At 36.5% G+C, this 26,200-nt stretch overlaps 1 protein-coding gene across 2 annotated transcripts in view; it reads right to left on the reverse strand.

Moving 5' to 3' along the window:
* The window catches only part of LOC150107081 (uncharacterized), a 183,417-nt gene that overhangs the window by 115,430 nt on the left and 41,787 nt on the right, over positions 1-26,200 (reverse strand). For both annotated transcript variants that reach the window (XM_090390987.1, XM_090390988.1), the window contains one exon: positions 19,168-19,270. In XM_090390987.1, the coding sequence (XP_090247113.1) occupies positions 19,168-19,270 (103 nt within the window). The remainder of the gene's footprint in view (positions 1-19,167; positions 19,271-26,200) is intronic.

A 26,200-nucleotide genomic window follows, 5' to 3' on the forward strand; every position in this document is an offset into this window, starting at 1 on the left:
TGATGGAACAACATGACAAAATTTCATACCAGCTGGGGCGTCGCCCAGTTAATCAAGGCCCCCGTTGTTTTCGCCAGGGAACCAGGGAGAACAGAGAAAAGTCAGCTACTGGAACAAATCTGAAAACAAATCCCAACTCAACATCACCAGAGTTAAAGATCGGTACTACCAACATAAGAAGCCTGAATGGCAAAGAAATCGAGCTAGCTGAGGAATTAGATAAGTACCAGATCGACATAATAGGGGTAACCGAAACAAATAAGACAAACTGGTGAGATCTTTCTGAGCAATAAATACAAAATGTTATATTCAGGCAATGACAATCAAGGAAAAGAAGGAGTAGCCATAGTATTCAACACAAAATACGAGGCTAATCTTCTTGAATGGCAGTCAGTCTCAAGTAGAGTAATGTGGGCAAATATGAGAATAGGGAACTGGACAATGAGACTTATTTGTGCCTATGGTGCCACAGAAGGTTCTACCAAGGGTAGAAGTGGAGGAATTTTTTTGAGGCTTTAGAAAAAGCAACTGACACAATGAAAAAGGAAAAGTTGGTCCTTGTTGGGGATCTAAATAGCAGAGTAAGAAATGGTTGTGAGACATACAAAAATATTTTGGGAAAATTTGGAGAAAAGAGCAAAGCTAATAATAATGGCAAATGTCTGTTGGATTTCTGTTCAGGACATGGACTGGTTATTACTAATACCATGTTCCAACATAAAAATGTGCCAAATTCACATGGAGAGAAGAGGCAAGGAATAAGAAAAGTCTCATTGACTATGTTATTGTTGATAGTGATGTTTTCTCCCTGGTGCAGGACACCAGAGTGTACAGAGGATTTGAAATTGGAAGTGAACACTATTTAGTCTTGAGCAGGATAAAATTGAATTTCATATTGAAAAGAATAACATGTAAGAAAGTTTTAAAGCGAATAAAAGTTGAGCAGCTCTCAGATGTGAACTATAGACTAAAATACACAAAGATTTTTGAAGAAAAAATGAAAGAGTTTGAGAACAGGAATCAAACCTTGCAGATTCAGTGGCAAACTCTAAAGAAAACATCGATTGATTCTGCCAGAGATGCATGTGGTGAGGTTGTCTGCAAGGATAAAAAAAATCAGAACTCCCTGGTGGACACAGGAAGTTAAAGAGGCAGTGAAGGAAAAGAAGAAAGCATATCAAAAGTTCCTGGCAAATAAGTCAGCTTGTGCTCTTAGAGAATACAGAGACAAATGCAAGAATACTAAACACTGTGTAAAACTAGCTAAACAAAAGTCATGAGAGGACTTTGGCAAGAGCATAGAAAATAAATATCAAGAAGGTGGCAAGATATTCTGGAGGTTGTTGAAGAAGCTTAGGAATGGAAGAAAGAGTGCTGTAAAAGAAGTTAGAGATGATAAAGGTGAAATGAAAACGGGAGAAAAAGATATCCTTGAAGTATGGAGTAATTACTTTGAAAGGCTGTTAAATGAAACAAGCAGTGATGACAGCACAGTGGTAGAATACACTGTGCCAGGCATTCTAGGAATACATATGTAGCCATGTAGTCAGGAATACATATCCATACTTGAAGTAGAAAAAGCCATCAAAGGCTTGAAATATGGAAAGGCAGCAGGAGTAGATGATATTCGACCATAAATGCTGAAGTATGGTGATATAAGAGTCTTACAGTGGCTGCACTGCATAGTTCAGAAAGCCTGGACAGAGGGACGAATTCCCGATGATTGGAGTAGAGCTCTCATAGTACCCATATATAAAAAGGGAAATAAAACTGAATGTGAGAATTACAGAGGTATTTCCCTACTGAGTGTTCCTGGCAAAATCTGAGCAAGTGTACTTGAGAACGGTTGAGAAGAATTGTGGAAGAAAAGCTTGGTAAAGAACAAGCTAGATTCAGGCTAAATAGAGGCTGTCAGGATCAGATCTTCACTTTACAACAAATAGTCGAGAAAGCATGGGAATATAAAAAAGATCTGTATTTAAGTTTTGTCGATTTGGAAAAGGCATATGACAAGGTGCCAAGAGAGAAGTTATTCAATACGCTACAGTTATATGGTGTCAATGGGGCATTATATCAAGCAATACTTAGTCTCTTTATTTCAGTTGTAAGTCAACAGTTAGAATTGAAGGAAGTACAGGAAGATGGTTTAATGTTAAATCTGGTGTGAGACAAGGATGTACATTATCCCCTCTGTTATTCATTATCTATATGGATCACATTATGAAGGAAAGTGGTATTAAACATGATATCAAAATTGGAGACGTTAATGTCAGCTCTTTGCTTTATGCGGATGATGTTATAGTTCTAAATAAATCCGCTACAAGTCTGCAAGATTCTCTGACTAAATTGAATAACTGTTGTAATAGATATAGTATGAAGGTCAGCAATAAAAAGACAAAGACAATGAAAATAGGCAGAATCATTGAAAATGTCAACTGTGTTGTGAATGGAGAACATGTGGAACTAGTAAAACATTTCAGCTATTTAGGCATGATTTTTAGTGAAGAAGGTAAATTAAATATAGAAATAGACAACAGAATCAGCAAAGCTGGTATGGTGGGAAGTCAACTGAATAAATTCATATGGAATAAGAGAGAAATTAGTCGGAACACTAAATTAGCTGTATACAAGACAGTGTTCAAACCAGTTTTAACTTATGGATCTGAGAGCTGGGTCAGAAGTAAAACACTTGACCAAAGACTAGAGACCACAGATATGAGAGTCCTGAGAAAGATTATAGGCATGATCAGATGGCATCAATGGCAATATCATATTAAAAACGAGGATATTAGGAAAGAACTTGACAATGTCAGCATCCAGGAATGCATTAGCAGAGCTAATCTCAGGTGGTATGGTCACTTAAACAGAATGGGCGAAGAAAGATTAGCAAAACAAGTGTTCTCTGCCAGGTTGGCAGCAAAGCGACCTAGAGGAAGACATAGGTGGATTGATACGGTTCAAAGTGCCTTAGATGATAGAAATATAAAATCTGATAATGTTGGAGTCTTGACAAGTAACAGACTGATTTGGAGGAAAATTGTAGATAGGAAGTTAGTAATGATGTAATTTTTTTCATGTAGTACTATCATATCCTGTACACCCCTTGAGGGTACATGGCAGGAATTTGATGATGATGATGCAAGCATTGTGAATCCAGAAGAAGAATTCGGGATTCATAAAGAGATAAACTGACAAAAACAGAACTGTATTAATACCAATCAGTATAGTCCAGTATTCTGAAACCAGTTTCAAGACATAACTACATAAGAATTAAATAGCAAGTACAATTAGTATGAAATTCAAGTGGCTGACAAAAAAAAAGTATGCATAGGTGAAATATGGGACTGAATTCAATACAAATTTAATACTCACTAGAATCCTGATGAGTTTTGCTAACTACGTCTGGTAGCTTTATTATGGCTATGTATGTGTTCTGTGAGGGAGTGCAAGGACCCATTTTAGTTGTCTGTACTTAAATGCCTATCATATGTCCCCTTGAACAAACTTACGAAAGATGAAATATTCTGCTGCCGAGTAGACTATGCCCAGTGTGGAGCATCGCATGTTTTTCATCATGTCTCATAGAACGTTCTACTCCCTTAGTAGAACCATCTGTGGGAGCATAGGCACATATAAGTCTCATTTTCCAGTTGTTGGTTGTATAAAATTTATCAAAAATCTGTCTCCCAGATTTTTGGTAAATTACGGCAGATGTCAACTGTTCTTCCTGTCTTTCCATAGTAAGCCAGTTCAAAAGAACTGAGCACTTCATAAACTCCTGGATGTGATAAAAAAGAGTCTGTCCTTGGGTGAATGGATGAGTGTTGCCAATTTGGCATATGGTTTAAATATGGTGCATAGCTGATATTTATTAAGCACTCTAGATATCTTTTCATATGAGCCTTGACTACAGTTTTGCTGTAGTCTTGTATGATAAGTAATGAAGGGGATTTCTGAGGAGTATTTAGTATTTTTTTTTACCCTATGGGGGATTGCAGCCATTGGCTAAGAAAGCATGAAACAAATACTCGAGTTCAGTGGTAACAGCATTGTCATTAGAATAGATAGCTCTAGTTCTGTGAATTAGTGTTTTTAGGATAATACCATACTGTTGAACTGGATGGTGTGAATGTTTGTGTAAAGAAGATAATGAACCATCAGGAAGCTATGTGATTAGTGTATCTAGGAAGGGCAGTCATTAGCTTAATGTTCCATTGTGAAGCAGATTTTAGGATGCTGGCTATTTAAATGCACTAAAAATGTATCCAATGTGTCTAGACCATATGACCAAATAGCAAACAAATCAAAATAACATAGCCCAACCACTGTCTGAGAGAGTGGCTGTATTCATCGCTAGATTTTTCAAGTGTTACCTTTATCTGCTTTAGTTATAACAATATAACACTTTCTTAGCCAGTGGCTATAATTCCCATAGGATAGAAAATATATTAAATGTTCCCAAGAAATCCCCTACATTGCCTACCACACAAGACTAGAGCAAAACTGTTACCATCCCATACATTCAGAGCACATCTGAAAAGATATCTAGAGTGCTTAATAAATATCAGCTGGGCATATTTAAATCATGTGTTAAATTGGCAACTTGCATCCATTCACCTAAGGACACGTTCTCTTCTTTATCACATCCAGGAGTTTTATGAAGTGCCCTGTTCTTGTGACCTGGCATACTATGGACAGACAGAAAGAACTGTCTATTGACATCCACCAAGGTGGTTCATCCACTTGGTGAACATAAAAAATGCATCTGACAATATCTTTGAATATCCTTTCACTCAGGATCAAATGGAAAAAAAACAAAAGTGCTACACAGAAGTCATAAGTCAGAGAGATTGTTTTTGGAATCAATAGCAACTTTAAAACATACTCTAATCATCAACAAGTGTAGCTGTATAAATTTACTAAAAATCTTTGAGATAGTCATTTTAAGATCCAATTAATACTTGTTTTCTTTCTTTTCCTAACATATAATTTGGACTTTAGTTCCTTGTGTTGTCAGTTACAATTTTATTAAATTAGTGTTTCATGTACTGTGACAAACTGTTCTTGTGCTGTGAAGATGTTGGATATAATACCAGCAATATATCACTAATAAGTTAAGAAATATTAATTATTTTCTCCTTGTGTTGTAATCAATACTGTTAAAATAAACTAAACTAACAGGTATTGCTACTATTGTGGTATACTGCTTTTTGTCTGCTGATAAGTCATGCATTCTTCTGTTTTTATTTTTTGGATCTCCTCCCTCACAGAGCCATTTGGTGTTTTGCTCTTATAGTCAATTCTCATGACATTTACTGCCACATTGTTATGGGAGATTCTAACTACAGCAGTATAAATTGGGGAGAGGAAGATGCATCTATCAATAAGGGAATGGAATTTCAAGAATTCTTGAGGGACAAATATCTAAGGCAATATGTAATAGAGGGAACAAAAGGTTCAAGGGTTTTGGATTTGGTCATAGTATCAGAAGATGTTGATAATAAGTGAGATGACATCTCTCCCACCAGTTGGAGAGAGGAGATTATAATAGTCTTGGACATCAACTTGGGGAAGTTTCATGGCAGGAGGAATTGGAAGGCCAGGATATCATTAGTGCTTGGGAAATTGTGTAGGAATATTTGTTAGCAGCAATGGTAAGCTGTATTCCACAAGTGAAGAAGAGGACACAATTTGGTGTAAAGTGGATGACAAACTATATTAAACAGGAGCTGCATGTGAAAAAGAGGCTATGGAAGAGATATAAGGAGAAAGGTGAAGAGCAGATGCATGAAGAATATAAGACACAGGCCAGGAGAGTGACTAGTATGGTAAGAAAGGCAAAACTGGAATATGAGAAGAGATTGGCCCTAAGATCCAAAGAAAATCCTAGGGAATTTTTTTAGCTATGTGGCCAGTAGGAGAAGAAATGATTGTGGAAGAATGACATTGTGGGATAAAAATGGGAATAGAGTGACTGATGCACAGGACATAGTGGAATTGTTCAATGAACACTTTATTGGTGTATTTCATCCTGGAGGAGTAAATTGCAATACTAGAGAGATAAGGGCAGGTTCGAGGTTTAGAGGTGCAGGAGGAGAATGTGTTCCAAATACTGCATACTCTGGATGTCGTTAAAGCTGTGGGACTGGATGGTATTTCACCACGAATTTTGAGAGAATGTGCTAAGGAACTGACAGCTCCTTTGACCTGGCTTTTCAATGAAAGTTTGGCTACGGGAAAGGTGCCCAGGGAATGGAAGGAAGGTAAGATAGTGCCATTGCATAAGGGCGGTAGCAGACTGGAAGTGTCTAATTATAGGCCAGTTTGTGTGTCATTAGTAGTTAATATCTTGGAGAAATTAGTTAGGGACCGTATACAACATTGGGCAGATGAGGGTAATGTTACCTGTGAGAGTCAACATGGATTTGTGAGGGGGCGCTCTTGTTTTAGTAATATGCTAGCCTTTTATAATAAAGTTACAAGAGCAGTAGATGAGGGAAAGGCATATACTGCCATTTTCTTGGATTTTAGCAAAGGTATTTGACAGGGTGCCACATTATAAGCTGATATTTAAGTTGCAGCACATGGGTTTGGATGTCAGGTTGGTCAACTGGATTCAGGATTGGCTGTCCAATAGGTATCAGAGAGTTGTGTATGGTGGGGCAGTTTCAAGGAAGCAGAGAATTACAAATGGGATCCCACAGGGCTCAGTACTGGGACCTATATTGTCTAACCTTTGACATTGTCAGTGGATTGTAGGGGGATATTCAGTTGTTTGCAGATGATGCGAAGCTGGGAAGGGTTATTAGTAATAGTGCAGATGTGGTAGTCATGCAACAGGATTTAAATAAGATAGACAGATGGGCAAAGAATGGGGGTGTCGGTTTAATGCAGCAAAATGTAAGGTCTTGAGGTTTGGGACACATCGATGGGAAGCAGCATACTCTAATGGAGGAGATATACTGAAGGAAGTAGGGGAGACAAGAGATCTGGGGTTGATGATTGATAGAAACCTGAAATTCAAGGGACATATTGCAAAGGTGGTGAAGGTAACACAGAGGATTTCTGCAATAATGAAGGACACTGACCTGCAGAGAAAAAAGAGTTATCGTTCCGTTGTATAAGATCCCGATCAGATACACTTAGACTATTGTTCTCGGATTTGGTCCCTAGGATTTGAAGGGGATAAATTAACTGTGGAAAGGGTACAGAGGGGATAACAAAGACAGTTTCAGGACTGTACAATGTCAGTTATGTGGATCGGCTGAGGAATGTGGACTGCAGAGTTTGGTGGATAGAAGGAGAAGTGATATGATTGAGATTTTTAAACTGTTGAGAGGTGGTTACAGGATTGACACTGGCGAGTTCTTTCGCTTGGTTGAACAACACGAAGGAGGATGACAAGGGGCCATCCCTAGAAGTTACGAAAGGAAACTGTGAGAGAGGGTGAGGAGTGGTTTCTTTGCATGGGGGGTGGTTGAACCGTGGAATGCACTGCCTGATAGTGTGGTGAGAGCAAGAACGGAGAGTTTAAAAAGTGATATGATAGACTTTGTGTTTCCTAGGAGGGACCTCCCACAATGAGTCTTGATAGACTTGTTTCCTAGAAAGGACCTCCTGCAATGAGTCTTTTGACTCCTTGGAGGTCTAAATAATAATAATAAATTGGGCATGCTGAGAGCAGAGCCATGACAGGCATTTAGAGAATGACCATATTTCTGACATTTAAAGCACCTTAAGGGATTTGCGATATAGAGCTTTACTGGACTGTTGGGATATCCTGCTTTGAGAGAAGCAAGGATGATGTTTCAGGTAAGAACTAGGTGCCTATCCCTATATATCAGGATTCTTCTTATGGCTATCACTCCTTGATCCTTGAGTTTGGAGCAAATCTCTTCATCAGGAACATCAAGGTAGAACTGTGATATCACACCTCTTGAAAAGTTTAAGGTCTTATGGGAAATTGGGGGTTCTGTAATCAGTATTCCACCAATAGATGAAAAGAGCCATTTTTCTGATTGTGCTACTGTAGTTGCTTCAATAAGGATATCTCCTGAATGCAGTTTCTTTAGAGATTTTGAGATCCTGCCAGCCCTTCAAAGCCCTTCTGGATGAAGAAAGGTGACATTTTTGCATTTGGATGTTCACCTATTAAGTGCATTATTAGAAACAGTGCAGCATTTGCTTTTCATTTCTTACTTTGCATTTTTATTCATAATAATATGGTTTCTGAACTTGGCTGGGGATTGTTGAGGACCTCTGATGAACAAGAGGATGAATAAGTGTTCATTCTCAGGAGGAATTTAGTCTGGTGCCAGAGCTCCCCTTCCATCACAAAGCCACACGTGGATGCCCACTGAATACAAGCAGAAGAGCAAACCATGGGTCCTGTTTCTGGACTATGGGGAAGTAGACTTACTGCAACACCCTGGACCCATTCAGACAAGCACCCCACCTGGGACTGCAGAGGCCAAAGAAGTGCAAAACTACCAGATTGCCCTTTCTGGATGACCACAATTTGTACAGCAGAAAGGTGTTGAATACCAGATCACTGGTATTCAACACCTTTAAAAAAGATTCACGCGAAGTAGAGCGAAGAATACGACAACATCCTTAAGAATGAAAAGAGTCAGTACAATCCCACTGAAGTCAACCCTGCATTTTCAGGGTGTCATCTTTTGCCAGCAAAGGTGCTCTGGCATCAGTAAGTATTCCTGCTGTATAAGGATACCTTCCTTATACAGTTTGAGAAAATGCCAATTAGACCCACCTTGTAGATGACTTTCATCACTTGGTGAAACATCACTACCTTATTTATTGAGGTCCTGAAGTGGCTGTTGCTATGTCTGTGTTCCAGAAAAGGAGTTTTGATTTCTGTACCCTTAGCCCAGTCTTTCACAACACGCAGTGTGAATGATAATACCCTTCAAGGGCATGGCAAAGATATACATAGAGATCCACCCTTTTCTCATCTTCAAGGATACAGCAGTAAAACAGTTATATAGGCTGGTCACATGACAATGTACAGAATCGAACTGGATGACAATGCATTCTGAAGATCAGCTGGCAGACAACTCACTGTCAGATGGAGGCTGTGTAATGGTGTGCAATAATTGTAACATTACTGCAGGTAAAATAAACAAAAACCTCCCCACAAAAATTTCTTCCACATTCACTTCATTATTTGAGGTATCAATACCCATCTAAATGATGTGCATCACCATCAGCAGACATCCAAACCTAATCTATTATTTTTTGAATGACCCTCAAATCCCTTGCTACAACCAACCCATGTTAAGTGTCCAAATTACACCTTGTATGAGTCCATCTACAAGGGTGGTACTTGTGCTTTTTTGTGATCTGACATTCCTTCCCAGAGGATGCCTAACCTTACATCTCCTCTTTTTGACCTCCTGTGGGATAAGATTTCCCTGCCTCATTAGCAGGCGAACGAGACAGCAGTCTCACTCATCTGCTGTCTCCACTGTTCCCTAATTCGGAAAATCATTCAGTCTTCTCTAATTTCTTCACAAAGCTTGATTTCATTCAATCAAAATTCCATTATAGCAAAGTCATCATCTTTGGTGACTCTTAAAGTCCAAAAATACGAGGGTGATCTGAAATGCTCTTGGCCTCAACCATAGATTATTATTATTATTATTGTTGTTGTTGTTGTTCCGAGACAATGACAACACTATCGGCACGATCCTTTTTTCTAAGTTCATACATCTGTCATAAGCATCCATGTGAAATTATAAGTCATTCTATCAAGTAGTTTGTTTTATACAGCTGTTTGAAGCAAAAGTATTGTTTGTATCCCTTGAAATGGATAAAATTCAGTATCGTGCGGTTATAAAATTCATTGTAAAAGAAGGTTTAATGATGAAAGAAATTCATTCGAAGTTCATAAAAGTTCGTGGGCACTCTTCTCCTTCGTTTTCGACAATTAAGAAATGGGCTGCTGAGTTTAAACATGGCTGTACCAGTCTTGAAGATGATCCATGAGAAAGATATCCAAAAAGGGTAACAAAACCAGAAATCATTCAATTTTTGATTTTTATCGTGCACGATATAGTATTGGATGACATGCGAGTCAAAGTGCGTGAAATTGCTGAGACTATAGGCACTTCAAAAGAATATGTAGGATATATTTTGCATGAAGAATTGCAAATGAAAAAGCTTTGCACAAGATGGGTGCTGAGCTTGCTCACAGAAGATCAAAATGCACTCGCATGAAAATCTCTGAACAGTGCTTGGAACATTTTAACAAGAATAAAACTGATTTTGTGCATAGATTTATTACTATGGATGAGACTTGGATTCACCATTACACATCAGAATCCAAACAGCAGTCAAAACAGTGGACAGAAGTCAGTTGTTCAACAGCAAAGAAGACAAAGTCGGTTCCATCAGCAGGAAAGGTCATGGCATCAGTGTCTTGGGATGCTAAAGGCATTTTGTTTATTAATTATCTTGAAAAGGGTAAAACAATAACAGGGGAATATTATTCCGATCTTTTAACCAGACTAGGCAAAAAATTCTTGAGAAAAAACCGGTTTGCAGAAGGAAAAAATCATCTTTCATCAGGACAGTGCACCTGCCCACAAAGGTGTTTTGGCAATGGGAAAATTAAGGGATCTGCACTGTGAATTGTTGGAACATCCACCCTTCCCAAAATTTGGCTCCCTCTGACTTCGATCTCTTCCTCACTGGTCAGCTTTTTCTTCGAATCAAGAGGTGATTGCAGCTGTAGAGGGGGAATTTGCAGATCTTAACATAAGTAACGATTCAAAACAAATCACCTCCCAACTAAGATTGCTGACAATCCTCTCCACATATCCAAAACTCTGGATCTTTTCTTAATCAGGTCTCCCTCCAGGTACACTGTTGGGGTGACTGCACCTCTAGATAATTCAGACCACAATCTCATCTAAGTTTCAACTTTTTTTTTTGTGTCATCTTTACACTCAGCTAACATCCATCCTACAGCATGGTAGCAAACACACATATAGCCAATTCCAAAAAAGATTATGTTTCTATCAACAAATTATCAACCTGAATGGGATAAGAGCTCCAAGCCATACATAGAAGACTACAGCTCCTGCAACATAAAAGAGGCTACAGTGGTAATCCACTCACAAGGTACCCTAAACAGAAACCAAGGGATGATTCTGTGTGGCATTTGAAAGTCACTCATCAGATCTCTAAACTCAGAGTTTAATTTCTCTGCTAACTATCAGACGCACCTGCTGAACTTGGTTTTAATCCTTTTCCTTGGGAAAAGGATTAAAACCAAGTATATAATTTCTTGATATCTTTAACGTGCACGTGTGTGTGTGTGTGTGTGTGTGTGTGTGTGTGTGTGTGTGTGTGTGTGTGTGTGTGTGTGTGCGCGCGCACACATAAAAACTCTGCTATAAAGTTTTACTGATAACAGCACTCTCCACCCATCCTATTCATAGAATAAAGCTTGCAGTGCTCTTGCTGACTGACCATGTGCCAGCATCCACGTTCCATGTATTTCTATTGTACTTGTGTAATGGTTCCTACATATTTGGTATTTTTTTTACTGATGTATTGTAATTATATAGTAATGTATAGTAATGTATTGTAGTAATTCATAATCAAAGCTTGTCATTTATTTATATTTGTAAGTTCACCCAAACACAGATGAAGCCACTAGTTTACGTGGTGCAACTAGTAGGTAACTAGTAGTATCAAGTCTTTATGACCAATAAACCCAGTGTTAGTTATTTTTATTAAATTATCAACCTATTATTCTCACTTCGGTGTTGTTCAAAATACTGGAAAGGATTATCAACAGTCAACTTCTTCACTATCTGAAAAAATGCCAACTAATCAACAACTAACAATATCAATTTCAGCAATCAAGATTCACAAAAGATTTCCTGGTCTACATTACCCATCTTTCTGGACATGCACTGAATAAGTTTGTAAAAACCTATGCTGCTGAACTTGACAATTTCACATGATATTTAATTGGATCTAGCATCAGAAGCCTTTCAAGCAAATAGCCATTTTATATTCTGCCTTCCTCCTCTTGTAATTGAATGGCCAGTTTTTTTTGTTTGTTTTTTTCTCTTTTTTTTTCCTGGTCTTTTGCTACATGTAATGGTGGAATTTTCTTGCTTCAGATTTTCCTATTAACGCAAGTGTTTTTCAGGATTATTATTTCACCAAGCAAGCCCTTTGATAGGTTGAACATATATTCTTAACAAGACATGAATATATTTCACACACAAAACATTGTTTTGCTTCCTTGGGAAAGGATTAAAACCAAGTATATATCATTTCTTGGTATCTTTAATGTGCACGCACGCACACATAAAAACTCTGCTTTAAAGTTTTACTGATAATAGCACTCTCCCATCCTATTCATAGAATAAAGCTTGCAGTGCTCTTGCTTCCAAAACACAGTTTTGCCTGTTTTCCCAAAAAAACTTAGTTCATCTCCATTTCCTTTTTGATGCCCAACCTTAACAGTCAAGACCTGATTGCTCTTCCACAAGGACTACACCTCCAGCCCTTCAAAAGGAATATCATTAGATTACTTTACTTTGCAGGCCCACAGTTTACAAGAAACATTAATTTGCTATAGGTATTATGGCTTCTTGTATGTAGGCATGATTTAAAAATAAAAAATAAAAAAATAAAATTTAAAAGTGCATGAACAGAGTTACTAAGATTGTATGGTTACTTAAACAGAGTGCAAGAGGAGAAATTAGCAAAACAAGTGTTTCATGCAAGATGGCAGGAAAGGACTCCAGAAGAAGTTTAAGATCGTGATGAATTGACACAATCAAAAGTGCTCTAAAACAGCATTTCCCAAACTTTTCCTACGACGAAACACTTCTCAAATCCTGAAATTTTCACGGAACACCTTAGTTATTTTGTAATGTATTAATTAATAAATAATTGTTAATTTAGCTGATTTTTTATTATTAATTAATAATTGATCATTAATTATTAATTAATGATTACTTAAACATCAATTAAACATAAACATCATTAAATTAATTTGTACTAATTTTCATTGACATATCCCATTCTGATCACCAAAAATTTATATTATAATAAGTACTTACGAGTGAATGCAGGCTTTTTCTCCTGTGTGCTGGTAGTTTTCTCCTCCTCTTGTACATCCTGGAGATCGCTTTGTAGGCTGGTGGTGGATGACTCATTATCTGTTGCATCACAAACACCTTCAATAAGAGATTTCTTAATACCAAAATTAAACAAAGTCCCCTGTCTCTTATTCATATTAAAGTTTAAATCTGCAGGCCTATTACTTTTAAAAAATCATGGCACTACGGTTTCAAAACTTTCACCCTACAATACGAACTTGCGAAGAAAGTATTCAGTATTACTAGATTTGAGAACCGGATACAGACTACCTTGATCTTCAATTTTAGTGGAAAAATTTTCTTTATACTTCCTTGCTGATGGTCACTAACATTTGCAACACAGATGTTATTTCTTTCAGTTTTGAGAACAGAGGATATACCACCTGTTGTAATCGGCTTGCAGGCAATTTTTATGATTGGTCATAAACAGCGGTATTCTCTTTCTTGATTGTTGAAAGATTTCGATGTGTGAAAATTAACGATAATTCATGAATATTTCCATGTTTAAAAATATGCCGCTTGGTCACTGACATTTGCTACACAGATGTCATTTCCTTCAGTTTTGAGAACAGAGGATATGCCACCCATTGTTATAATCCAGTTGCAGGCAATTTTTATGACTCGTCATAAACAGCGGTATTCCCTTTCCCAAATGTTGAAAGGTTTCGATGTGTGAAAATTAACGATAATTCATGAATACTTCCACGTTTAAAAATACACTGCTTGGTCACTAACGTTTGCTACACAGATGTTATTAGGCATTCTGGGTCTAAGCTTTTCAACATATTCATGAATATTATTCTCCTCAGAATATTTCCACTATAAAATATTTATTAATGGAAAATGCTTAGAAAACTTAAATGACAAATTCCAGGAGAACTTCGCACGGAACACTTATTCACCTTCTGCAGAACATTCGTGTTCCACTGTCTTTTAGAGCAGGGTTTTGGAAACCCTGCTCTAAAAGACAGAAATATCAGATCTGACAATATTAGAGTGCTGACAAGCAATACTGATTTGGAAGAAAATTGTTGATGAAAGATTAGTAAGAATGTAAATTATGAAGTACTGTCATAGTATCATATATATCCAGTAGGAGTACATATCAATTCAAATTATAACAGAAGGGAAAGACCTAATCCTTGAGAAATGTCTTTCATCATAAATGACAGAGGTAGTAGTGTTTTTTTGCTGTCAGTCTGAAAGTGGTTTATTGAATTATGGTCTACCAACCTTCAATATACAGGAAGAACAGTTAATTCAGTTTTGAGTCAACAGTTCTTCCTATAAGTGGCAGGTACATGCCATTTTATATACACCCAAATGTGTCAAAGGATGAAGATTTGTCGTTTGGCAAATGGATAATAGATGGATAACGTGAATGGCTATTTTGATGTGTGGTTTAATAATAATAGGAAGATTACATAAATGAAGTGCTGTGAATATTATATTTATGCAGTAGTGTGAAGTATTTTATAAAAACAGTGTAAAGATTATATGTTGTGTTTTTTGCTACATTGTGAATTGCTTTACTTATAGTTCTATAATGGTCTACTTCCACAATCCAACCACCTGCTTAGACTCAATTCTTGAAATAAGACCCTTCATCCCCCACTTCCCCAGAATACCCATCATCACTTTCCATGTCCTATTTATTAAAGTGTAACAAAGCATGCTGAGATAAAAAGTTTGACAATATCGTTAATGATTCAAGTCAAAAACCATAATTATGGCACTCAGCCACAACAGCTTATAACATCTGTAAAAAAATTCACCAAATGAAAGTAGTCTTTATCACTCCTGTTGTTTAATGGAAAAACAAATATCCAATGCTAATAATTAACTAATTTTAGTTAATTATCATTCGATATTTGTTAGATTAATTTTTTAATTGATTTTAGATTAATTGTTAGATATTTGTTAGACCAATTAGATTAATATGCTAATGTTTTGTCTTAGTCACCAAGGCATTTTTCACAAGCAAAAAGATATATATAGAGCACATGCATACAGACACATTAGTAGAGAGGCAAATACAGACTGACTGTAAAGATTACAAAATAGTGTGTCTGTATGCATGTGCTCAATATATATATATATCTTTGTGCCCATGAAAGATGTCTTTGTGACTAAGGCAAAAGACTGGCTTATTAATCTAATCAGCTAAATAAAAATTAGTTAATTATTAGCTTTAGACATCTGCTCTATGTTAAGATTATTGGGAACAACTTCTGTCCTCCCATGCTTCCATCTTTCTACATGATTTTAACTTACAACACCTTCATGGTGTTGTGAGCTAATACCATCAGAACATAACATGAATAACAGCCGACACTTAAGTGTTTCAGCATAACTAAAATTTCAGTAAGTTCTTGCAGTATTCCAATTAACGGGGGGGGGGGGATCTGTATGATAATAGTGAAAATAAATAATATCAATGAACTGACTGCTAGAATTATTAGAATTATTAAAATGCAATATTATTACCTTAAACAATAAATTACACAATAATTACAGTAATTAACTTGAATGAAATGAAACAAGATATTCATCATCATCATGCGTATCAAGGATTTAGGCCTAGCATGGCCTGTTCCTGCCTTAGAAGTCATCGTTGAATCGTTTAAGAGGACGTCCTAGTTTTCTTTTTCCTAATGGCTTGTACTTTAAGGCTTGTTTTGGTAATCTTTCTGTTTTCATTCTTTGAACGTGTTCCATCCATTTATGTTTATATTTTTTTATTTTTTCTATTACTAGTTCTTGGTTTAATTCTTTCATAATATCTTCGTATCTTTTGTGATCAAATAGGGTATACTTTGCAGTTTTTCTCATAAACTTCATTTCTGCTATTGTTAATCTTTGTTTGTCTTTTTGTTTTATTGTCCAGATTTCGCTTCCATATTTTAAGACCGGTAAGGCTAATGTATTGTATACTTTTAGCCTGGTTTGTTTTTGAACTAGGTTTGGTTTAAATATAGAGCTAATTACACCTGTTATTTTTAAATATTTTGCAATTTTTACGTTTATATCTTTTTCATATGTGATCGTACATCCTAGGTAGTTAAATGAATTCACCTGTTCTAAGATCTTGTTATCTATTACTATTTAGTTCTTGCTGAATCTTGTCCTTTAAAGGCCATAGTTTTTGCCGTTTGAACTATGCAGTGCAGCCACTGTAAGACTTTTATGCCACCATACTTCAGCATTTCTGGTTGAATATCATCTACTCCAACTGCCTTTCCACATTTCAAGCCTTTGATGGCTTTTTCTACTTCAAGTATGGATATGTATTCCTGACTGTATGCCTGTTGAGTTTTTTACCACTGTGCTATCACTGCTTGTTTCGTTTAGCAATTTTTCGAAATAATTACTCCATACTTCAAGGATATCTTTTTCTCCAGTTTTCATGTCACCTTTATCATCTCTAATTCCTTTTACAGCACTCTTTCTTCCATTTCTGAGCTTCTTCAATTTTTCCATTGATATTATCATACCATAATCTTTGGATATCTCATTTAGATCTAAAATAGCTTTCTGTAAGTTATCTTCAGAATTTGTAATTAATATTTGGTTGTCGGCAAAGAGGAGAGTGTTTAAGTTAACTTTAGGAGAAAGTTTAATTCCTTGATGTAAATTTTTATTCCATTTTTTATTATTTCATTTAAGTAGATATTAACAAGAGTTGCTGAGAGGGGACATCCCTGTCGGACCCCTTGGTTTCTCTCTCTCGTATATGATAGCTCGTGATTTAATCTTATTTGTATTCTATTATTTTCATATATACTTGTGATAGCTTTTAGGATATTATTTGGCATTTGTCTTTCTTTTAATATGTTAAATAATATGATTCTTTTAACTTTGTCAAATGCTTTTCCAAGTCAATAAATGCAATATGTGTTTCTAAATTATATTCTCTTCTTTTCTCTATTATTAATTTTAGGCAAAAGGCCGGATCTATACATGATCGTCCTTTTCTAAATTCATTCTGTACTTCTAGAATAAAGTTTTCGGAATATTTCATTAGTTTGTTATTTAAGATTCTGCTATATATTTTGTAACAGGAATTTAGTATACTGATACCTCTATAGTTTTTAGGGTCATCTCTATTACCTTTCTTAAAGATAGGAATCACAATTGCTTTTTTCCATTCTATTGGGGAGATACCAGTTGAGTAAATTTTATTTAAAAATGATAATAGTCTTTCTTTGAATCTTGTTCCTGCATATTTATATAGTTCTGAACCTAGCTTATCTTCTCCAGGTGATTTCCCGTTTCTTGTTTCTTTCAGGCTAATTTCTAATTCTTCTTCAGTTATTTCCTTTTCATTTTCGTTAATTGTTTGCCAGTTGTCTTTTTTAAAATATTTGTCTGTCCACAGTTCTGTGTAGTAATTTAGAAATTCTTCTAATTTTAATTCAGTGTTTAATTTTATGTTTTCTTTGGTATCTACATTTAAGTGTTTCAAAATCTTACATACATTGGGTCTTATTTTATATAAATTATGTTCTAAATTAGAAACAAATTTATTCCATGATTCTCCAGATATTTCATAAAAATAACAATATAATAATACATCAGTGCGTAGAAATGAGCAAATCAAAGAAATGGGAATACAAGGTACATACAGCAGTCAGTGGTGTAGCAATTAAAAATATTATCCTCCTGATACTGCAAAGAGTTTTGAATTTGTTATACAATCAGGATATTTCAGTTGGAAAAAGAAGATCTATAGACAAGTTGAAGACACTGCCATAGCCCTCTGTCTCCTCTGTTAGCCCTCTTGGCAAACCATCTTGAACCATCTGGAAGATACCTTGTTCTCATTCTTTCATCCCCAACCCTCTCGTTGGTTTCATTATGTTGATGATGTCTTTGCTATTTTGCCTCATTCTGAAAATGAACTTACCACTTTCCTACAACAGATCAATGGCCTTCACCCACACATTCAATTCACCATTGAAAAAGAAAAGGCTGGTAGTTTACCATTCTTGGACATTCTTCTTATGTGCACAGCTTCTGGTAATTTATCAACCAGTGTTTATCGAAAACCTACTTTACTGGCAGATACTTTCATCAAAATTCTGCTCATCGCACCTCTCAAAAAACTGATGTTATCAAGTCTTCAATTAATAGAGCACATAATTTGTTCTCCTCTCCCTCGAGCTTATGGGAAGAACTTCTCACTATCAAAACGTTAATGGAATTTAATGGTTACAGCCCTAATCAAATCCAGCAGATAATTGACTCCTATGTTCCAACACCTCAGGATTCTTCAACAGACCGCATGGTTCCGATCCCTTATATTTATTGCATCTCTGAATCCATTGGTAGAATTTTGAAGTATCATCTCATTCCCACATTTTCCTATCAACAAAATTTCTCATTTGTTGCCATCAACAAAAGACAAACTGTCATCTCTATCATTAGCTGGTGTTTAACAGATACCTTGTGAATGCAATCTAACATACTTTGGGCAGACAGGCCGTTCTGTGGAAAAAAGAATTAATGAACATCAATATTATATCAAATACATGAAACCTCCAAAGTCTGGTCTGGCACAACATAGTATTCACACTAAACACAGTATCCAGTGGAATGAAGCTCATCTTCTCCATAGAAGCAGGCTTAAATATGAATGCCTTTTCAAAGAAAGTTACGAAGCCCTTTTACATCAGCTAAATCTGAATCATAACAACCGTCTCTCTCTGCACAAGGTTTGCGAGATTCTTATTTTATGTAACCATCAAAAATAGTTTTTAATAATGTTATTTATTAATATTAATTTCTAGCATGCAGCAACAGTTTTTAATTGGTAAACCACCAAGTGCTGTATGTACCTTGTATTCTCGTTTCTTTGATTTGCTTGTTTCTACGCACTGAGGATATACTGTTATTTTCAGTACAAAATATCTGTACTTTCATTTCATTAAAGTTAATTACTGTAGTTATCGTGTAATTTTATTGTTTATAGTCAATGCCAAAGGCACCTTTAAAGATTAGTTTAGGAAATTTTGCAACTTACGTCAGATGGTAGTTTTAAAATCAACAACAACCTCACATACTGTTTTTGCAAATTATCTGCTGTGGCTGGAAACAGTTGAACGCTAACAGACTGTGGTTTTCCACTATAAAAGAAATATTATATCATTAAACACTGCATCAATCATAACTATAGTTTATAAAGGTTTAATGGAATGAAAACAGCACAAATAAAACAGTGGTTTAACAGTTCTAATATTTTGTATGTCAAAGAGACATCTTCTGGGATACAAAATAAAAATGATAACAACACTAGGTGAAAAATGTTAGGCTAAATGCTTCAAATCGTAAGAAGGGATGCCCTCTATGGAAGAGAGTTTTGGCTGTTGGGCAGGAGATTTAAGAATTAATGTCTTCCAAATCTTGACAAGTTTAATGTAACCACGTTTGGGACTTAGTTGGCTTTTGAAATCTGATGCGAATTCGAAAAAGGCTTTCAAATTTGTATATGGTGTGATGAAGCACAGTACAAGTATCCCTTGCTTAACGCAGGATTTGATTAACGCAGCAAAATTAATTGCGACAATCCCTTATATGAGGCATGAGTTTTAATTAACGCACCATTCAATTTACCACGCAAATACTTGCAAGCCTCAAGGAGTGTTTCCTGGCCGAGAGAAAGTCCTGAGCATGATAACGTCATTCCTCCCACGAGAAATAACTTAGCTTTCAATGCTCTTTTGCTTTTAGATAACCACCTCGTCATCCAAATTCTCTTAATGATCTATTTGCAAATGTGAAAGTTTTATAGGTATTATTTCTGGGAAAATCCCCATGTTACTCTTCTAAAAATAAACTATTATTTTAATGGCTAATATAGCCTTTTTTACATCATTTTCTCTTTACCCAAAATTCTAGGATAAAGTGTTACTGAAGTGTTATAAAACTAATATATGAAGAATAAAAACAGGAGAAATTTTGGACATACCTTTTTGGAGGTTGTTTTCTGTCTCCTTATTCCAGCGATGTGCCTTCATATGCTGTTAAAGGAAGGGGAGTTTATATGGGGAAGTGGGGGAATTATTTCAAAAAACCTGGTGTAAAATTTTTCGTTTCTTCTTCTTCTTCTGCAGCTTCTCCCACTTAAGTAGGGTCACTGTTGATGATGAGTCTCCTCCACATCCTCCTGTCTTGGGCTGTCACCACATCCAAGTTCTTCATCCTCAAGTCCTCTTCTACCAGCTCCCTCCATCTCTTCTTTGACCGCCCACGCGTCCTCCTCCCTTGCACATCCATCTGCATGACCCTTCTTCCCACATATTCATCCTCCCTCCTCATCACATGACCAAACCATCTCGACCTTGCCTCCTGTATCTTCGCTCCTAAGTTCGTAACTTTCACTGTTCCCTTCCTGCTACTTCCATCCTGTTGATGTTATTTTTCCTCAGGGCCACAGTTTCTATAGCATACGTCATAGCTGGCCTCATTACTGTCCTATAGATTTTGCCTTTCAGATTGATCGGCACCCTCTTATCGCATAACACTCCAGCCATCTCCCTCCAGTTCCTCCAACCCGCTTGTATCCTGCATCCCACTCCCTTCTCAGCCCCTCCATCTTCTTCCACTGTTGAACCTAAGTATCTAAAGTCCCTCACCTTCCTGATGATATTTCCTTCCAGCTCCAGATCTGTCTCCTGGCCACTGCCCACTGTGCAACACATATACTCTGTCTTCCATCTGCTCAGTCTCATACCTCTCTCTTCCAGTACTTTTCTCCATCTTTCCAGTTTAGTTCCCACTTCTTCTCTTGAATCTGCACACAGCAAGGTGTCATCTGCATACAACGTTGTCCAAGGAGCATCTTCTCTCACCTTCTCCGTCACCACCTCCATCACAATATTAAACAGAAACGGGCTTAATGCTGACCCCTTGATGCAAGCCAACTGTTACTTGAAAACTTTCTGTCTGTCCCAGACAGGTCCGAACTCATCTTCACATTTCTAAAGATCTCTCGCACCAACCTGGCATATTTCTCCGGTACCTTTTTCTTCCTCAGACACCTCCAGACTTCTTGCCTTGGCACTCTATCGTATGCTTTCTCCAGATCAATAAATGCCAGATGTAGCTCCCGTTGTTTCTCTTGAAACTTTTCCATCATCTGACGTAACCCAAAGATAGCATCTGTTGTTGATCTACCAGGAATGAAGCCAAATTGTTCCTTTGCAATCTCCACCTCCTTTCCTCAATCTTCCATCAAGAACCCTTTCTGGGATTTTCATTGTGTGGGACATCAGCTTTATTCCTCTGTAATTCTTACAGTCTTGTGCATCCCCTTTACCCTTGTAGATGGGGTAAAGGAGATGCACTCTCCCTCCATTCCTCGGGTATATTTTCCTTGGCAAACTTTCATGAACAGGTCCCACAGCAGGTCAATTTGGTTTAATTTTATTTATTCGATTCAATTCAAAATCTCTATTCAATATTTTTTCTTTTACTTATCTTTATCTTATTTAACTTAACTTTTAATTGTCATAACGCTGAGCGTAATTTCATTGCTTGAAATAGTCTATCACCTTTAATCCTTTCAGTCTAGCAATTTAACCCCCCCTCCCTCTCAAGGTCGTAACTATGCTACTTCACGTGTACGTGTTTAGAATTTAGGAATTGCCTCTGGCTGGAGCCAATTCCTTTGTCTAACTTGCTGGCTTTCTCTCACACTGATCTTTGAAAATTTATTTGTATTTACGACTGCGCCATCAGAGATCACGTAGAGGAATTGTATATCTTTCCTATACATGCAAGAGAAATGCCTAGCACAACACAGAATTATCTCTAATATTTATCTCTAAGTCAAGCAACAGGTGAAACTTACTATAAGTCAGCAGTGGTCACTCTTACTTTTAAGGTCACACAGGTTCTATCTTTTTATGAGAAGTGCATTGGTAAGGCAGAATCAGGCAAGTTAATTGACAAACAAAACAATTTATTCATGCTAAATCAAGGTACATATAAAGGTTAATACTACACATAGAAAAATTATCTGACTCTAATTTACTTAACAAAATGACATGGAAGCAATGTAAATCCTGTGTCTGGCTCTCCACTCGATTAATTAAACATTTCTCTCTTAAGCTTAATGACTAATGCCATAAATATGATCATACATAATTCAGACACTGAACAGACTTATACTCACTTTAAATTAATTTAACTCAGACTATACACATTATTAGGCTTAACTAAAACTTTCACATACAATTCCCTTTCAATATATAACATTAGCTAATTCCTCTGAGCTCTTCAAACTACTTCACAATTACATAGAAGGGCGGCTTTCCGTCTTTACTACTGTTCTTTATACTAACAAACTATAAAATCAGCAATCTTTGCCATGAATTTCACATCTATGAAAGTTCTACATAGAATCTTACTTGCTACTTTGTCATCCAGTTCATCATACAAGATCCTATAGATCGTTGACACATTCTTCTTGCTGATAAAATCCACAATCTGGCACTATTTCACGACATCGATGATACTTCACATGTGGAGATCGTCAAGGAACTTAGCTGTGGGATTTCCGGAGTATACTGTCACTGCTATTATGAACCTCCTAACATCATCAGACTTCTGCTGGTGGACAGTGGATCCCCGTCCTTGGAAAGGCAGGACACACAGGAAACTCAGTGAGAGCTGGAACAGAAAAAGGTCGAACAGAAAGCCAAGTCTACAGCAAGTCAAGTTCTTTTTCCCTTGATTCTTCCTCCTTTTATTCTGCTCTCCCGACCTTGGAACTCCTACAAATTGAATCGTCCGAATTCTCTTGGAGGGATCTTCTCTGCCACACTGCGGTCTCTGAGTTAATGCGGGAAACTCTGTACTTCGTTGACCTTCGCGAGTTATGCTAGCCTCAGGTTGTACATTTTTAATCCCGCCCGAGTTATTTCTTTGTTTATACAATTTTCTTATAACAGTAACAATTCTTATAACAAGATTTTACACTGGGTTTTTAATATATGTATAATATTATTATTAAGGGTAGGTAGCGAGCGTTTTATGATGGGGGGGGGGGTGATGAGAGAAGGATCTGAAGATAGTAATAATAAATTTAGTTTAATCCTTTACCCAAGTGTAGGCAAACAAAGTTTGCACCTGAAGTAGTTCAGGTCTGAGGCAACTCATAGTAAAGGTGGACCAAGCTCTCATCACTCCTTGTCTCAGTATCTCCCATAATGCAAAGCACATCTCCTTGCGGGCATGTATAAAGCTATGCATTAAGGGAAGGGCCACTACCCAAACCGGTTTCGACCTTTATTGAGGTCTCGTCAGTGGGAGGCAGACCCAGAAGTGGTGATACTAAGGCAGAAGCAATGGAGAGGTCATATTTACTTATACGAGTTGCCAAAAGGTGTACCACCTTCTAATTATATTTCTAATTATATGAAGAGCCAAAGGCTTCAATTCGGTGCCAAGAACTTATTTAAGTTAAGGAATATTATATTCCATATTGTTTCAGAGCCGAATAAGAAACTCAAAGAGTTTCATGCCGAATATAGAAACTATATATAAAGTTCGGCGATTATAAGGTGTACCACCACCTTATTATTAATTTACTCTGGATTTAGATAAAGATGTTGGAAGTTTATTTTCCACTTGGTTCGACTATAATGAATTTAGTTTAATCCTTTACCCAAGTGTAGGCAAACAAAGTTTGTGCCTGAAGTAGTTCAGGACTGAGGCAACTCATAGTAAAGGTGGACCAAGCTCTCATCACTCCTTGTCTCAGTATCTCCCATAATGCAAAGCACATCTCCTTGCAGACAACCAAGTGGAAAATAAACTTCCAAGATTTGAAGATAGAATAGAAATTATATTTTTGGGGAAGAGGAGAGATTTAAAGAAAAAAGTCAGGGTTGGGAGTGACATGGTGTGAGCTATTTCAACAACCGCCATCTTCAGAACTTGTGGAGAAGTGGCACTTCCCCCACAAGTGACAACATCCAAAAAGGTATGTCCAAAATTTCTCCTATTTTTATTCTTCATATATTAGTTTATAACACTTCAGTAATGCTCCAGAATTTTGGGTAAAGAGCCAATGACATTGTAAAAAAAAGGGACACTTCTAAATGAAAGTAGGTTATATTAGACATTAAAATAATAGTGAAAGTTTTATTTCTTCCAGAAAATACATCATTGCTACAACCCATGGACATGGGCATCATTGCAACTTTCAAAGCCTATTTTCTTAAAAAGCATCCTCAAAAGCAGTAGAAACAACAACAGGAAAAAATGAGATTATGCTCCAAGAATTTTGGAAAAATTTTAACATTAAGCACGCAATTGAAAATGTTCATGATTTGTGGGAGCAAGTGTCTTCTAGCTGCATGAAAGCTGTTTGGAAAAACCTTTTGCCAGAATCCGCTAATGACTCAGGTAGTTTTCAAAATCCTGTGAACAACATGGTTGAAGAAATCATTGTAATTGGCAAAGACCTTGGTTTTGATGGTGTTGATGCAGAAGATGTTAAAGAATTATTGGATTCAAATTCAAAAGATTTGAGTAACAATGATCTTGCTGAAATTGAACAACAACGTGCACACGAAGACAATGAACAAATGGAATGTGAAGATAAGGTTCCAAAGGAGATAACAATCAAAGAAATGGATGGAATGAAATATTTCGCAGTTTAGAATCACTTACACAGAAAGTAATGGATATGGATCCTGATATTAATCGAAGAATGCTTGTTTGCCGAGGTCTAGAGAGTCATTTTGATTGTTATTGTAGAATTTATGCTGATAAGAAAAAAACTAAACCTGTTCAAACGACTCTTGATAACACTTTTTTTGATAAAAAATTGCAGTAACTAATGTAGGCACAAGCATTTATTAAATATTAACTTTGCATTTATTTTTTTATCTTTCCTAAAAGAGTACCATATAAAATGAATTATTAATACAGTCATTGATCATGAACGAATTGTAATTTTTACCATTGATTTTTATATTTGATTAACATGATTTTGATATAGGCAGTAACATCGAGGGATTAATTAATCAAGTTAATCGAGAGATACCTGTAGTTTTTTCCCCTTTTTATTCTATAAAGGTATCCACAAAGCATGGTCAGCTAGATCTGACTGTCCACATTGTAGCAGATATATTTTTCATGTATTCTTTAAAAGTGGATGTTGATAGATCTCCCAGTCTGTTCATATGATAAGCTGCAAGTATAAGATTCCTTGTTCTTGCAGCTTATCATATGGACAGCATTTTGATATCACTGGAATATAAAAGGAAGGGGTGATATTTAGTAGAGGAGATAAGAACGGCCAGCTTCATGTGAGGTTTGTAGAGAGTTCTTTATTTAAATTTCTATATTTCTTTAAAGTACTAGTTTTATCTGAGGTGCCTTGATATAGGAAACAGTAATAGCATTATTATAATTTCTATGTTAGAGGGATGTGAGGTGACAGAAGGAAAAGCTATTTCATGCAATGTAGGGCAATGGATGGGGGATATCGACAAATAAAGAAGAATTCAGCTATGAGGGGAATCTTGGTTGAGATGGAAATGTAACAAGGATCTTTATGACACCATATAGTTAAGAGAGGAAATTAGGAAAAACTATGTATCTGTGTGGGTAGTTTTCTGTAAACTAAGAAAGAAAGAGTACTGCTGAGAAGAGCTGTGATTTGAGTATCTAGAAAAACAAGATATTGTTATTTTATTTTTCCCATAATGAAATGGATTCTATGGCACTAGTTGTAAAGTTGAGGATGAAGGGATCAAATGTGTCTGATCCATGTAGCCAAATGGATAACATGTCAACTTACCGTCAATATAACTTCACACCTTCACAGCTACTAACTCTATACAAAGCCAAATCTACCCAGCCATGGAATATTGCTCCCACACTTCGGGTGATGCACCAAAATCCTCTCTAAGATTGCTCAATTATATCCAAGAGAGGGCAATCAGGCTAATTAATGATCCCTCCCTCACAAACCCACTTCATTCCCTCTCTCATTGTCATTCAGTTTCAGCCTTGTGCCTCTTCTACAGATACTTTCATGG

This window comes from Typopeltis vanoorti, chromosome 4, assembly GCF_054136105.1.
Source record: "Typopeltis vanoorti isolate ZY-2024b chromosome 4, IOZ_Tvanoo_1.0, whole genome shotgun sequence".
Taxonomy (NCBI): domain Eukaryota; kingdom Metazoa; phylum Arthropoda; class Arachnida; order Uropygi; family Thelyphonidae; genus Typopeltis; species Typopeltis vanoorti.